The sequence below is a fragment of the Glandiceps talaboti genome, chromosome 23 (genome assembly GCF_964340395.1).
Source record: "Glandiceps talaboti chromosome 23, keGlaTala1.1, whole genome shotgun sequence".
NCBI classification, from domain to species: domain Eukaryota; kingdom Metazoa; phylum Hemichordata; class Enteropneusta; family Spengelidae; genus Glandiceps; species Glandiceps talaboti.
The window spans coordinates 5,925,081-5,943,411 of NC_135571.1; the positions used below are offsets into that span (position 1 = coordinate 5,925,081).

General features: G+C 34.4%; 1 protein-coding gene across 1 annotated transcript in view; it reads left to right on the forward strand.

The window, feature by feature from the left end:
• Nucleotides 1–532: 532 nt before the first annotated feature.
• LOC144452796 (cGMP-inhibited 3',5'-cyclic phosphodiesterase 3A-like) overlaps nt 533–18,331 on the forward strand; it is a 117,119-nt gene continuing 99,320 nt past the window's right edge. Inside the window, exon 1 of the mRNA XM_078143952.1 lies at nt 533–1,315. Coding sequence (XP_078000078.1) covers nt 533–1,315 — 783 coding nt within the window. The remainder of the gene's footprint in view (nt 1,316–18,331) is intronic.

The window sequence follows — 18,331 nt, forward strand, 5'->3', positions numbered from 1 at the left end:
ACCCAATATAGTGACGTAATAACTGGCCGTGACCAGGCGTTTAAACAAATCATGCCGTCTTTGTAAAATCTAGGGTGTCTCAGTTCACAATACGTTTACAATATTGTTACTATAGAGGGACACTGGTTCAAATATTTTCACTCAAGACATTTTAACGTGCTTAAGTGGCTGTGGGATACCAGTCTGAGATAGCCAACGTTTTTCTTTTTTTCCATTCATTCATTCACGAAGTCTGACAGTACTAACATCAATACAATGATTCAGGGTTAAGTGGCTGTCACCTATCGAGTGCTTCTGTTATGGCGTTGTAGAAGTTTTTCGAGTGGTCTTTGTATGAGCTTACTATTTTCAATAAGTAGTAACCTTGCTATATTTTATTGTTGGAGATGCTGGGTGCGAGCCGATCTCATTATTGCCACGTGCCATTCTCGCGCCGTTTTTATTCAGTTCAATGTTTTGTGTCAAAGGTCATAATGTATGCAAATATGTATGATTTTCCCACATAGCTTTGCGAAGTGGGTCACTTTTGAAAATGGCGACGAGGAGGGAGATGTCAGTCCGGTACGTTGTAAATAAACACGATCGGGACCGCGACGCCAGTGAAAACAATGGTTATGTGAGAGCATTGGTATCTCCCTTGGAACATGGATACTATAACCCATATGTACGTTGGCTAGGGCTAAAAAGCTCGAATTTAAGTACTTCGCAACTCAGCGCCGTATTAGCAAGCTTAGTGATGGTACCAAGTATTTTCGTGTACATTATCGACATCCCATGGTTACTACAGCGGCTTCTCGGCGTTACGATTCCGTGTTTTAGTGTACTCTCAGCTTTTTATTGGGTTGCACTTTTTCTGAGAAAATCATGGAGCAGTTCCAGTGTGTATTTATTTTTTCTTAGCTGCTATGTCGGGGAAATTCTCGCACAAATCGTGTTCGGCGGTGACATATTTCGTCCCCTGCAAGTTACAACTGTGTTAGCTGCTATCAGCATTGCCAGTTTCTTCTCAAGTTTGCAGACGACTCAAAGCGCTTTTGTGATAATTTTTATCAGTTTGATACGGTTTATAAGTGGTTCTACTCTCATAGATGTTCCGACAGCTTTAAGACCGTTCATTGCATATTTTTGTGGTATTTTGGGCTGTATACTAGCTAAATCTGTGGAATCCGCGTTTCGCCAAAATTTTTCTAACCAATTTGGAAGTGATGGGAAAATACCAGTTATTCGGAGAAGACGAACTTCAAGTTCATCTAACACGACAAGTCATAGCCACAAAACCAGGCGGACATCTCTACCAGCGCTCATTCAAAAACATGTAAGTACGTCAGTAGAGGTATTTTTATGGACGAATGCATACACGAATGTATGTATGAATGTGCACTGTGGATGTGTGGAACAATTTTACTTTGCAAACAATGTTAGACCCACAGGAATTTTCCTTGGGCATGCGAAGAAAAAAGTCAGTGACATCATTACTATTAATTTACACACATATTATGCCTGTATTTAAAATGAAACGATTTAGCCCCAAAGTATTTTTTGGCGAAATCGTGATCGCGGCACAATAAAATTGTAAACGTTACGAATGTAATAGTAGGCGATAGTAGGCGACATGCCAAGCGTTGTGAGCTGTGACGTACGTGAACGCAAGGAGAGAGCCTTCACTGACACATTGCATGCATCGGCCGAGTTAATGATACCTCAGTGAGACGGTACATGACGTAAAACTAGGAGAAATTGATCTTTCATTCAGGGCCCCTATCGTTTTAACAGTTGCATTTCCAAAGTGATTTATTTGAATTGTGTTGTAAGTGTGTGTTCAGAACGTTTTTTACGAGTTCTAAGGAAAATTACTTGCGTATTGCTCGCTGACTTAACTGCTTTGTTTTCGATGCTAATGATTTTTACAACTTCGAAGATGTTGACATTCCGTCGCATTTGCACTAAATGCCGCAGTGCAGTGTCAGCAAAGCCGATGGTATTAAACGCGGTTTACTGTTTCGCGTTTGTCTTGTTCTTTTCAAGTGAGAAAAAAACAATAATGTCGATATCAAGTAAAGTGGCTGGATGATGTAACACCATGGAACAATCAGAGACAGATTTAATGAAAACAGTTCTTCAGAACAATGGAACTTAAAAAAAAAGATACAGTTGCATTGGCACATTGTGTTGACATCCAGAGTAGAGATGCTTGTAACATGATAGCATTATTCCTAGATTAGAACTGAAACCGTCCCATAATGTTGCAGACTTCGATCCTATTCAATAGGGAACCCAATCACTCCAGTGTAGGGTATCACAAGTATCAATGCAGTGTAATCACTTGGCAATTTCCACGGCAACCACAAAAGCACAAAGGAAGTGCTCTAAAATGTACTGTCACCTCTGTATGCTGTGAAATGCCAAAGGGCACAAGCGCATAGTAAATGGTTTCCAAATACAGCTCATGCTTACATTCACATCGTTCTGTGAAAGGACTTTTAGAAAAGAAGTATTAAATGTATCGTAATCTCAATACAGTTGATTCTATCGAATTCTGTGGTTAGGAATTGAGATCTTACTTTGAACAATAATCAACAATGTATGCAATCATATCAAATTTAATATTTTGCAATTTTGAGATAAATTAAAACATATTCTTTGCATTTGATTCTATCTTTTTTTTTAATTTTGAAATTTTGTGATAAATTATCACCTATTGATAACTAATCAAAACATGTGATTTTATCAAATTTAATATTTTGTGATTTCGAGATACTAGTAGATGAAAACAATCTTTGCATGGGATTCTATCATTTTGTGATAAATGTTTACCTATTGATAAATAAACAAGACATGATTTTATCAAATTATTTTGCAATTTTAAGATATAACAAATCCCATATTGATAAATCATTTTTAAGAATCAAAAAAAGGAAATAAAATTAAAACAATTAATTAACCTATATTGAGGGTTTTATAAAAAAAAAAAAATTTATTTTTTTTTTTTTTTTTGCATTAAGTCAGTTCATACTTTGATCAGTTTTAGAAGATAAGTAATGCATGTAAAGACAGATCCTAATAAATAAAGTTATCTATTTTAAATTTTGAAATATTGAAATAATAGTATGCTAATTTAAATTGGCCAGAGATGATAAATAAAAATGATCAGATGAAATCTACAGACATCACATATGTTATAAATCACGGATTAAAACTGAATATTTTGCAAGTTAGGTTTTTATGAATATTAATATTATTACTGAAACAATTTATCTTTATAAGAGTTGAGAAATAACATCTTTTGTAATGCCTTCAGACTAAGATGTTGAAACTAAATCTAACAAATATAATGAAAAGGTGAAAATTTCTAATTTATATGCAACTAATGTTCTTGTACTCCACGTCATACTAAAGTTAGCAATAGATTCATATTCAGATAACTGAATTTCAACCTGATGAAAAAAAATTATAAAATTATTATTACATGTATACATTGCAACCAGTGTTCTTGAACATGTAATCCACATTCTGTGGTAGTAAAGATAGCAGTGGATTCATAGTCAGAGAACTGTCAATTTGAAACTTATAAAAGAATTAATTTACGAATTCAAAATTACTAAAATTTATATGGCAAACAATGTTCTTGTATTCCACTTTTTGTCATACTGAAGTTAGCAATGGATTCATATTCAGAGAAGTCAATTTCAAACTGACGATTAAAAACTTAAATGATTAAAAAAAAAATTCTTTATATGCTACAGGTGTTCTATAATTCTGAAGTTAGCAAAGGATTCACATTCAGAGATTTTAAAACTGACGATTAAAAACTTAAAGAATTTAAAAAAAATAATATTATTTATATGCTACAGGTGTTCTGTAATTCTGAAGTTAGCAATGGATTCATATTCAGAGAGATGAAATGCTAGTAAAGATTTTTAGGGTTGCTTCACCTTGCATTCCTTGTGTATATACGAAATAATTAGATATTATTCTTCAATATTTTTCTTTTTTCAGCCAAGGAAACAATGAGTGACCTAAGGGGCTTTGTCACTACGAGTTGCAAGGCGAGAAGTGACAACCCTTAGGTCACAAATATTTTCTGACTGAATAAAGACAAATATTGGAGAATAACATAATTATATTAGCACCAATAACATCAAAGCAATATCAGGGAAAGTAATGGTTATTTTGAATGTTTTGACTCATATTTCGAACACAGCAGAACTAGTGACATAGACATTTGTCGTGTTATAGAAAGACCAGAGTATATATTCCATATTTTTAGTTCAACTTGGCTCGTGCATGGTATTAGTATAATGTATATATATTGTCTACCATACTAGATACCTATGGTGAAGTGAACCAAAATAGAGCAGTGGTCTTCCTAGAAAACAATGATTTTGGAATTTGCATAACAATAGCATTAATGACAGTTATTTAACTTCTATTGTTTTTAAGCATTCAAGGCTGGCATAGCATTACAACTGTATTTCCTCTGTGGTGAAGTGAACCAAAATAGAGCAGTTGGTTTTTTTAGTAAAACAATGGTGAAGTATTTGAATGTGCATAACAATAGCATTAGTAATTTAGTGGCTTTGTTATTTAACTTCCATTGTTTTTTATGAAATCATAAGTCTGGTGCACAAGAACTTGAAGAAGGCATTTGTAGCCATTATTGGTATTTATTTTCACCTTTTTGTTTTCCAGAAAAGTAAGAGAAAATAAGTCTTACACCGTATGTGAAAGTTTCCAGGTTTACAATATCTGGACCAAAATAGAGCTGTGGTCTCCTTAGAAAAACAATGATGAAGTCTTTAAGAAGTTGCATAACAATAGGCAGTGTTAGTAAACTTCTATTGTTTTTAAGAAATCAAGGCTAGCATAGCATTACCTAGCTCAGTAAAATAGAGCAGTGCTCTTCTTAGAAAAAACAATGATGTCTTGAGACTTGGCATAACAATACATGTAGCATTAATTGGTTGTGATTTTTCCAAGTGATATACCAGGGTTCCCTGAGTTCCCTACAAAAATCCTGGTACAAGGTGACACTATGTTGGTAGATGTTGCAATGAAAGGGAAACCAGTAACAAATAGCTTGAACATATAATTGCTACAAATAGTTTAAAAATGTAATAATTTACATAACAATGGCATGTTTTGTGATTTAGATTAAAGACTGTACCATTATTATGAAGGGTAGAATAATTTAAACTTGTCAATATTACAGATACTTGACTTATTGATGTTTCTTCGTGTGTAACATGTCAGATAGAATATCAAAGCTGTGTTCATTCCTAACATACCTTTCATCCTGTAGATGAAAATCAAAATACCATCCTTGCAGTGGTAGTGCTTTAGAAGTCTAGTATCAGGAAATAAAGGAGGGGGTGGAGGGTGGGGGTGGAGGGTGGGGGTGGCACAGAACAATACTGAGTTGAAAAAAAGGTTAACTTGCAATTTTGTTGATCAATATCAAATAACACTTATCTTTATGATGTAAATTTGAAAATTTTTACATGCAACAGATTTTCACCATATGTGACAGGTCAAATACCACTTGTCGTATGTTATAAGGATATTTATGAGTCGTCATGGAAATCAAAATAAAAAAAAATGAGTGTATGTATACCTCATGACGTATTATATCATGTAAGACAAATGATCCTGCTAAAACAACTTGTAATTAGTTAATTAATTGATAATACTGTAAGTATAACTCATACCAGCCAGTATAGAGTTTTGCACTATAGTGCAATGCTGAAATCATGACTATATTACCTATATGCAAATTATTGTATACAAGTACATGTAAAATCATATTTTGCATTGTTTTTGATTTAGCCAGCTGAAGTGACACACACACACACACACACACACACACACACACACACACTCACATACATGTATATATATATATATATATATATATATATATATATATATATATATATATATATATATATATATATATATATATACACATATACATATATATATATACATATATATATATATATATATATATATATATATATATATATATATATATATATATATATATATATATATATATATATATATATATATATATATATATATATATATATATATATATATATATATATATAGTTTTGTAATTAGTTAATTGTAATGTAAAAACTATTACGCTCTGCCACTGCGGTATAGAGCACTGTCTTAGCAGATTGATACTCACCGAGTTATATATATATATATATATATATATATATATATATATATATATATATATATATATATATATATATATATATATATATATATATATATATATATATATATATATATATATATATATATATATATATATATATATATATATATATATACACACACACACATATATGAAATTTGATGCTCCAGATAAAGATGAAATATTATTATAAGAACAGATTAAGTACCCTTGCAAATACTGTGAATATGCCACACTGGCACTCAAACCTCATGTTGTTCTGTTATACCTCTTTGTACGGCTGCAAAGAATACTTACTAGCACTCTGTCTCATACAAATACCCTGAGTATGCCACACACAAACTCATGTCGTCAGTGTCTTTTATACAACTTCAAGGTAACTCAAATGGTCTACAGCATTCCTGTCACTTTGATTTTATTATTATAAAAAAAAAGTTAGCATATACATATAAAAAAAAATGGGTCACATTGGTAAAATGATAAGTACCTGATAATTGAAATGGCAGCAAATTGCCAAGTATACCTGTGTTTATCAAAGATTGTATATTTTACATTAGTTTGATAATTGTAAAATTTTATGGGGAGTCCCTGATTCTTGTTATAAGTGTGTGATATTTTGCATGATAATGTTGTAAAAAAAAACACAAGTCTCTAGATTGAAACAGTGATTTAATATAATACTTTTTTTGGATCACTCTGCTACACAACAGAAGGTTTTATGGTTGATACAGAAAGGTAAATTAGGCTGTTTAGTTTTATGAGAATGCTGTTAAAGATTATCATATTTTGGAGGAGCCATAGCAACTGATGTTCATGGTATCTTGGAAACGTCGCTGGTTGGGGTGTTTTGTTTCAAACTGATGTGTGGAGGCTGTTTCCCCAAAACGTAAGGCTACTTGAAAACTATATCATTTTCCCAAGCTGTATTACATTCCCGCAAACACATTGGGGCATTTCAAATACTTTTACATAATTTGCCCAATATTGACAGAGAGCTTATGTTGATTCAAGGGCTCTCTCAACTGGTGAGTGGTCATGCAGAAAGCTTACATTTCCTGCAGCTAACAATGATTTGCATGGGAGACTGCCAGTGTTATTGGATTATTGCAACTCTTGCTACGTAGGCGAATATGATGAGTTCAATTTCCATTCCTTCATATATAGATCATCGGTAATGATGTGAGCTTTTCTGAAACACTACTCCTTTCAACACACATCCTCATAATATTCAGGTGCATTATGATACAGAATCCGACAAACATGTTTGCTGACCATTCAGATGAAAGGATGAAATTTAGCCATACATGTATACCTAATAGCCCAAAAACTTGAAGTTTCATTTCATCAAATTGTGATATGTTTGGAAACCAAAGTTGAATTTCACAGCATCATGGTATCATGTATGTATGTTCATACTATTCAGGTCCTTATGACCAGACTGTACACATATACAGCTGAAAAGATTTGTTGATTTGATGATGCTCAGCGAACAGAGCAAAGGCTGGGTTATGTCTGGGAAACATTTGGAATTGCAAGCAATGAAAAATACATGTACATGCCTATAGTACTCACAATGATTATTTGTACATCTGAAAAACATTTACTGAGTTGATGATGCTCTGGGAACTGGGTAAAAAGCATTGTCCATGGAGAGGAAGAAAGCTAGTCAGAGTGTCCTATCAATTAGTCGAGTTCCTATACCTGTCAACATTTTCTCTAATTACTATGAGAACTTACTATGTGAGAACACATCCCGGTATGATGAAGTATTCATGATATAAGTGCGTCCCAAGTGTCAAATATGGCATCAAATACGCTAAAATAACTCGTTAACGCGACCTCTGTATATAGTATATTTCACTCTCTTCCTGTGAGAATTACATCCCTGTATGATGAAGTATCATCTGTAATGTTTTTCATTATTAACACATATATAAGCATGCCGGTCAGGAAATAACCCCCAAGATCTTTGAAAGTCAAGGCTAAGTACTATTAGAATTTGATTTAGGCTGCCTAGTAACAGTTTATTGCAATGACTGAATAGAAATATTGATGGCCTCGGGTTGTATTGTTACTAATAGAATTTCAATTGGATGTCTCATGTTGTAATAAAAGGGGATCGGTATAATAAATGACACTCAATTTTATTATGAATTGCTTTAATTCGAAGTTTAGGTCTAGCCGCTCCCTGATATAGTTACTAATAAATTCATGGTATACTTTATTTGCTTTTAATATCCTGTTACAAGTCGCCCAGAAAAGGTCACCTCAAAAAATCAGCACTTAAACACAAGTATGTATATGTAGTACAAGATGTTATATATGAAATAATGCAAAGTGTGAAGAAAAAGTCAAAGTTTCAAAAGAAAGTTTGCACCTAATAATATAGGGATAGACGCTTGAACGGAGTCTCCATATATTTGAGCTCTACCAGTTGCTTCAAGATGCAATTCAAGACAATGGAATTTAAATATGATAAAAATATATAAAAATATTAGATATGGGTGGTCTGTGATTTCAATGCACCTGTTATGATAAAATAATAGTAATAAATATTAATTGGGCAGTGATTTCAAAACACCTGGCCTAATAAACTAAACTTATTAGCGTGTGATTGGGCAATGATTTAAAAGCACCTGGCATAATAAATTCATAATTTACTAGCACATAATATGTCTGGATTACAAGTTTATCTGTCTGCCACGTTTTACATTTCTCATACTTCAGAAATGCTTATCATTGCAAAGTGTATCTCTGTTGGATATCATAGAGGGTTGGGATTCCTTGGAACAGACAATATGAAATGTGACAAACATGTACGTGTATAGTTTGCAGGAATTGTACGTACATATTCCGCCATCATTGTCCTTGGTACCTCATGTTATACATATATGTATAACATAGCATCGGGTACTGTACCTGTATGTGGTGAAACAGTGGGGAGGATGCCATAGGATGGGGTACCAATAATGTGTGGATACCTCATGAAATGGTGGCAGTGATACCATAGGGTGGCGTACATGTACATGTAATATGAGGTACCAAGTAACATGATGTGAGAAGGTACCGTTGGTTGTGCTATAGTATAGTGCTATGATCCCCGAAAGATGCGTCATAAATGTGTATGTTGTTGCCATGGTGATAAGATATGCTTAAAACAAGATCTGTGTTTAAAGTTACCCACAGTTCAAGTGAAAATTAATATTCTGCCCTACCTCGGTACTGCAGACTAATATTATTAAGTCGTGTGATGATATGGATTGTCAGATTAACCTAAACACATATAGATGACAGAATTTATTGTAAAATTTATATCAATAATATGATCCCCCTGGGGTATAAAATGTAGAACCCATGGGATGTGTGTGCATTATATATCTGTTTATTGTATTTATGATGGAAACATACTGTAATGATTTCAAACAAACTTGATATCTCCACGGACAGAAAGGTCTTCAGTAATGAACCCTGTCGTAAACGTAATTGTTTATTTATATTCAAGGATAAAAAATGGCCAACGTCAAACATACATTTAGACGTCATGATCGTTGAATAGTTAGAGTGGGCTGGTGTGGAATCTCCAAGTTGTCAGTTTAAGACTCGTTGCTGCTGTTTGTTATATGAACTTTTTGGGCAAGACTTGAACTTGAAATCAGTGTCTTAACCAATGAATAATACTCGTTGCCGCCGTTTGTTTATGAACATTTTCGGCAAGACTTGAACTAGAAACTAGTTTCTAAACCAATGAACAAAACAATTTCGTTGTTATTTTTGCAATGATGATATAGATTTTATACAAATTGTTCAGTACTTTCATCTTGTAGGTAATGATGTATGTTGTGTTGTTCAGCTCTATCATTGTAATTCTGTGTGTGTTTTAACTTATCCTGTTTTTGTTGTCTTTTAGAGGACCCTAGGGAAGACTAGCTTTTAGCTAACCAGGTTACAAATGTATCTGTATGATTTGTAACTCTCTTTAAATAAAGTTTAAAAAAAAAAGAAAAAAAAGTGATAGGTAATAGTGTGGCCGAATAGGCTATACATGTACCTTAGAGTCCAATTGAAGTATTTTACATACATGCAGTTTGGCTGTTCAGGTTACACCATAGTTAGTAAGATGCAGTGTTACTGTCAGACACCGTGTGCACCCTACATGTATCAGCCACCACAGAGTACTGGTACTTACGTCTTAATGTCCATACAAGTTTGATTTCCTCAAAGCAAGTTACGTAAATGTGAATTCTTTCAGCTTGGTTGCATGTGATGAAATTGATACACAAATTTGATGACAGGAAATGGATGGAAAATGTTCTAATTTGTATTACCTCGAAATAGATGATATCAGTGAAAACTAGACCCCTTAGGCTAGTAAGAATTGTAGCATCACCTTGGAATAGATTGTATCATTAAAAACTAGATCCCCTAGCCTAGTAAGAATTGTAGCATCACCTTGGAATAGATTGTATCATTAAAAACTAGATCCTCTAGCTGAGTAAGAATTGTGCCATCACCTTGAAATATCACTGAAAATTAAACCTATCCAAGTAAGAATTGTAAAATCACCTTGGAATAGACTGTATCACTAAAACCTAGACCCCCTAGCCCAGTAAGGAATGTAATATCATCTTGGAAAAGATTGCATCACTAAAGACTAGGACCCCCTAGTGAAGTAGAATTGATATGGCTATGTAAAGACCCCCTAGGTTTGTGAAAAGATGGCTCTGATTGAAATCAACAATTGGAATTTTGATTCATCATTGACCTAAGCTGAAATAAAACAGGTTTATATGTCATCGCAGTAAAAGTACCAGAGAACAAGTGATACAAGTATACACAGTAGAAGAGTGAAATAAGAACCGTAGAAATGTCAGTACTGACAATCCAAAGATACACAAAATAGTTTGCCTAGAATGTAAGGCTACAGATCACCTACTTACTAATACAGTGCTGGCTATTCTTCATTTGCAAAATTGTTTAAAAATCTGGCATACCAATTTTTACGTTTACTAACCATACCCATCCCCTGGTATTGACCTGTATAATAATATCTACTGTTCGTAATGTTTTTCCTCCAAATAACTTAATAAGAGTTTTTCGCATTTGAACTCAACGTTCGATCATAATCGGTTAGCATTCACTTCATCTGCCAGCTTGGCTATTCTATCTTCTACATGGCTTCCCCCTTCAACCATGTCATAGTTGCGTAGAGTCCACACACGATTACATGTACATGTAATTACATGCATTATGTAACACTGCGTATGAGGGGTAACAAACGATAATCCGAATAGCCAAATAGAACTCGGAGAACTTTTTTTTTTACATCAGTCTGAGGAGTATCACAGATAAAATTAATTATAATAAACTTAATGAATATTTATAGAGATGGGCACTACATGTAGGTCCAATTTCCTTTGTTTTAATTTGGACCTAATGTCCACGTTAGTTAGGACTGGTTTTGACAAGGAACAGTTTTCTGCACACCAATACATGTACCGTAAAACACATCTTGTTGTTCAGCCATCTCCCCATGATATCATAGCTGATAGTGCAGCATAACATTCCATTTCTTATGGACTAACTGAAGCTTTGTTGAAATTACAAGAAAACTACTCAATGCAAATTTGATCTCTTTTATAAATCTGAACTTTTGAAAACCAAAAATAGACAGATTTGTGATGCATACAATTCCGAAAATATACCACACAAGTGAAAAATCAATCTATTTCCTCATCCAAACAAATTACTCGAAACATTTCACAACAGAAGACGAAGCTGTGATCAATAGATAAATGGATTCTATGTTACTGTCATTGAATATAGGACACATTACAGTTTTGCGGAAAGTGTCAACGGAAATGTCTGTTTTGAGATGTGTGGTTGTGAAGATCTTCACTATGCATTCAAAGAATAAGATTAAAGATATTGACAGCCATAAACATGCTTCAAAAGTGATGCTATTATACATAATGTACAATGAGTGATTAGACTTTCAGTGCCGTTGTCGTTCGATTCGTAGCATGAACCCCGCAGTCTAATACTGTGAAAACCCTAGCCAGTACCCAGGGACTCAGTCTGGACTCCAACTGTGGTCTACTAACTGGTTACTGGTTAGTGAGTAGACCACAGTTGGAATCCAGTAACCAGGGACTCTGACATAAAACTTTGTTTGTTTATAGAAATGTATGCAACTTACATGTACAGGTACCAAATATAATTATATTATTCTCCAAGTTTTTCTTTATTCAGCCAGAAACTAATCATGACCTAAGGGTTGTCACTATGAGTCGGGCGATTCATAAGGACAAGGGCTCCTTAGGTCACTCATATTTTTTTGACTGAATGAATAAAAATATTGGGGGATAGTATCTAAATATTCATCCATTCTATATCCGTTATCAACATGTCATAACAATTGCCTACATGTTGTTTGTGTCTTTCTTAGTTAGCGAAAAGCTTGGTTTCTACCAGTTCAAATGATATATAAATTTAAGTACTGAATAGAATTTTAGGTCTCTAATTAAGTGTGTAAATACAGAAACGCCAAAATGTATACTTTTTGTGAAAAGTCTGCCAGTCTGTCTCTTGCTTCGTCAAAAGTAAAAAAAAAGCGTCAAAAGCCTTAGGATATATTTATCATCATAAAATGAATAAGAAATGGCTAATTTGATTTCCTGTCATATGACAAGTGGGTACATGAAATATTTCAGTTTTTTTCGTTCAATTTTTGGTTTCATTGCAGTTCACAAATCGTAATGGTTCTGGTGTTGTTTCCAAGCAAATTGGTGTAGTTGCAGTTCCCAGACTGTGACAGTTCTGGTGTTGTTTCCAAGCAAATTGGTGTAGTTGCAGTTCCCAAGCTGTGACAGTTCTGTTGTTGTTTCCAAGCAAATTGGTTTAGTTGCAGTTCTTAAATAGTGGCCATATCGCATTACTCTAACCATGCATACAGATATAAAATTTGCTTCTGTAAGTTAAATGAAAGTTTATAGCCTGTATTATGTGTGTCTGGCACCAGTGCAAGTGTAACTGAGCCTTGGGACACCTGTCATGCATACACAGTACAACCTTTAAATGACGCAAACAAACACCGGTATTATTTCCACATGGTGAAATAAATGCTGTGTGAAAATACCCGCACAATGCATAAAGTAGCCTAAGGTGTATAGGTTAGCTATCTATATTGCAACAGATTTTATTGACATTGTTATGTGCTTGTTTATTCTTTGTAACATTAGTTGCACACGTTTTCAGTATCACTGTATCTAGTGACACCATGCTTTTTGCATGACTTAAACTTAAAGCCATAACAGAGTTGGGGGGGGGGGGGGGGGGGAGAGAAAATGGGCGACTTTAAAAACTCCTGAAAATGTGATGGAAAACTCCTGGGAAGTCCTGGAATTTTATTTGAATTTTAAAAACATAAATTTGAATGTGTCTCATTTAGAAAACCCACTGTGGTACAAAACTTGTCAGAAATTCAACCACTTTTGTACTAATTTACTGAAGAAGAAAAAAGAGAGACAAACATTTAACAATATTAGTTGTAATTAGTGTAAATTTCACCTTATAATTTGCTTTATCTTTAATTAACGATAAATTTAATTATCGTGGTCATTGCCTGCAGCAATGTAATGAGAGTGAGATGCTAATTAACTTTCAAGTCTGTCATTGAGATGCCTTCATATTGCTGTCTTAAATAGTAGTAAAGGAACATGGAAAAAGGAAACAAATGTTGTACATTGTCACTTCCGATGATACACATTCCTGTGCAGATTCACCCCCCCCCCCCACCCCCCACCCCCCTTCTGATATATACTGATATATACTCACTTCGGTAGCTGTGTGATTGTTGGATTTGTTCTTACATTTGTCTGACTGTGTACATCATGTATTTACTTAACTTTCTTCAGATTAGAATTAAAATCTAGATTTGAAAAAGTGATTATTTAGCAGAGCTGTAAAAAGTTGCTTCGCAACAAAGACTGATCCCATATAACTCTAATGGTACTCAGGATTGACCTGTCTAAATACTAATGTGGTACATTCAATCGTCTCTAACCACTCTAAAAAGAGATCTTAAGATTCAATGGTGTATATAGTGTTTTTTCTAAGGTTGGGGAACCCCGGTAACAGAAAGGGAGAAAGGGGTAAAATAGCACTGTTTCCCCATATAGTCTATGGTGATTTTGTTTGAGAACCCATGTAAAATGACATGGGAACCCCAGTAACAGAAAGGGAGAAAGGAGGTAGAAATGGCAGTGTTTCTCCATAGAGTCTATGACAATTTTGTTTGGGAACCCAGATAAAATGACACGGAGCCCCTGTAGATTTTACCTACTTACGCCTGTAGCAAAAACACTGGTACAAAATGTAGGGAACCCTATTAAAATGACATGGAAACTCAGGTAGATTTTACCTACTTACCGCTCGTAGCAAAAACTTTATGACAACACTAGACTTGAATTAGTTTAACACATTGCTGCACATTTAACTGTACAGCGCCTCTGAACTCTACTTCGTATTGGATACAGGTGCTCTATAAATTTTTTGATTGATTGATTGATTGATTGCTTTTAACCATGCTTTCCGTAGCATATTTGTAAAATTTGAAAAACATGCTAGTTGTTCAATTACTGAAGAAGAATTACAGACAAACATTTAAGAAAATGAGTTGTAATCTTCAAGATTTCACTCATAATTAGTGTCTTGAATTGAAATAACTGGAGAGGATTGAGAGACAAATTAAGATTAGTCGTGAATAGAAGAGATGTCATTGTTTTGTGATTAGTTAATCTTGAATTAAATTACTGAAGGGGACTTTAGAGGAATACTAAAAGAAGTTGTTAGACTTGGCTATCTCGCTCGACATACTGGGACAACAGAGATTGTCAAGACAGATATGCCAGCCTCCTGGCTAGAATAGAAGAGATGGCATTGGTTATAATTAGCTAGCTGTGAATAGAATAGTGTAGAACTTAGAAGGATATATCCATGGCATTGGAACAGGGTGAAGAAACATCTTGAGATTTGAATCCATGGGTAGCTTTAAGACTATGAGTAGAGTAACTCAGTTTAACAGTCGTGAGACTCGGCTGTCTGGCTCAACATACTGGACAGATATTGCCATCCCAGATAGCCAAGAATACGTATGTATGTTGGCTAGAACTAATACATGTAGAAGAGAGAAGGTAGTATTGTTATAATTATGTAGCTATGAGTATATGTAGAATTGCTCCTGAGACTTGGCTACCCGGCTCAACATACTGGACAGACATTGCCATACCAGATATCTAAGTACATTGGAGGATAAAAGAGAAAAGGTAGTATTGTTATAATTAGGTAGTTGTGGTACAAAAATGTATGTACATGTAGAGGTACTCCTGAGACTTAGCTACCTGGCTCAACATACAAATTACAATGTACTAGCTGGACACACATTGTCAAATCTGATAGCCAAGTATCTAGGGTAGAGATACTATAATTAGCTAATCATGAATTGATTACCACATTGCTAATTAGCTTCTGAATACATACACTGGTCAGTACATCATACGCTTGATCAGACACTATGACAGCAATCAGCTTCTGTATATGCCACACACTATGCTTGGCCTTGTAACAGGTAGACTTCGAGAGCCAAGTGTTATGTAAGTGTGATTGTCCGTGCACAGGACCACATGAATATTTCATTAGTCTGAGTATTTTGCCAGACAGAAATATTGTTATAAGTGTGAGACTGGGCAGTCAATAAAGAAAGAGAGAGAGAGACATGAATACTTAATACGTGTGAGAAAATAGGAAAGGAGGGCTTGAAGTAGGGAGTGAGGGAGGGAGGGAGGAGAGAGTTAGGTAGTGAGGGTGGGAGGGTAGGAAGGAGAGAGACAGAGGGAAGCTGTATGTTTTTGTTATGACTGCGTGTTTCAAGTGTTTGTCTGTCAACATGTGTACTGTATTGATGAGATAACTAAAGACCTTTGTGACTACCACATGTACATTTATGTGTTTGTGAAGTAGCCCACACTCCTGTGATTACATGTTTATTCGATAGCTCACACCCCTGCGATTATGCTACATACTACATTGTATGTATGCTGTATTTATGCCATAGCTGACACTCCTGTGATTACAGCATATACTATATACACTTATGTATGCCGTATTCATGCCATAGCTCACACTCCTGTGATTACAGCATATACTACATGTATATACACATATGTATTTATGCCATAGCTGACACTCCTGTGATTACAGCATATACTATATACACATATGTATGCCGTATTTATGTCATAGCTCACACTCCTGTGATTACAGCATATACTATATACACATATGTATGCCGTATTTATGCCATAGCTGACACTCCTGTGATTACAGCATACATGTATACTATATACACATATATATGCCTTATTCATACCATAGCTCACACTCCTGTGATTACAGCATATACTATATACACATATGTATGCTGTATTCATGCAATATTTGGGAAGACTTGATCAGTTCAGGAAAGAACTCATTTGAGACCGTAATCATGGCAGGGAATATTAATGAAACTAGGGAGTCGATCATGATATGGTGCAGTCCATTTGTCTTAAGCCATCCATCATTCTCGCATCACAGACCAGACGCGGTTGACAGCATTACAGATCAATGGTTCTGTAGATTTGGAAACCGATGAATTGCCAATCTAGGCAACTAGACAGCCACTCAGACAGTCCAACTATTAGCAGCATCATTATATACATGTAGTCTATTAATGTAAGAAGCAGTATGCCCTTTAAGACAGACATTTTTTGCGAGAATGACTGTTCATGAAAATTTCTACTCACAGAGTCAAAAAATTTCTTGTAAGTTAATCCCAAATTTCAACCCCCCACCCCCCCATGATACACCCCTGATGATGCTCAAAAGCGTGCTAAAAGATGATATGGAATATGATTGTTCAGTTGCGTATTCAAAATAAAATGCTTTCTTTTTTATGCCATACATGTACGTGTAGTCATGGTGTAGGTACATTGTATAATCTCTTAGGCTGTAAGATATATGTCATTCCACCCTATCAACCAGCACTCACTATGATTTAAAATCCTTCTAAGGTTGAACAATGCAAATGTATCTTTGGAACAAATTTCTACTAGAGTCTGTCGGTAATGATGGAACACAACAGTCAGTACCTTCAGGAAGAATCTTATATTAGAGTTTTATTGTAGATGTACAAATGTAAATTGTCTCTGAACTTTACTTACCAGTATAGGAATTATTGATTGATTGATTGATTGATGAATGGATGGATGGATGGATGGATGGATGGATGTGTGTATGTGTGTATGTATGTATGTATGTATGTATGTATGTATGTATGTATGTATGTATGTATGTATGTATGTATGTATGTATGTATGTATGTATGTATGTATGTATGTGTGTGTGTATGTATGTATGTATGTATGTATATATGTATGTATGTATGTATGTTTATGTATGTATGTATGTATGTATGTATGTATGTATGTATGTATGTATGTATGTACATACATACGTATGTACGTACGTACGTACGTACGTACGTACAGACGGACGGACGGACAGACGGATGGATGGATTGATTGTAGTCTAGGTGTATCTATTAGTGAGTATAAACCATATATATACATATTCATGTAATGAACGTAAATATTAGAATCACTACTATGTTTGATTATATCAAGTGTTATCATTTTACATCCATTTATACAGCACTCACTATGATTTAAAATCCTTCTAAGGTTGAACAATGCAAATGTATCTTTGGAACAAATTTCTACTAGAGTCTGTCGGTAATGATGGAACACAACAGTCAGTACCTTCAGGAAGAATCTTATATTAGAGTTTTATTGTAGATGTACAAATGTAAATTGTCTCTGAACTTTACTTACCAGTATAGGAATTATTGATTGATTGATTGATTGATGAATGGATGGATGGATGGATGGATGGATGGATGTGTGTATGTGTGTATGTATGTATGTATGTATGTATGTATGTATGTATGTATGTATGTATGTATGTATGAATGTATGTATGTATGTATGTATGTATGTATGTATGTATGTATGTATGTATGTATGT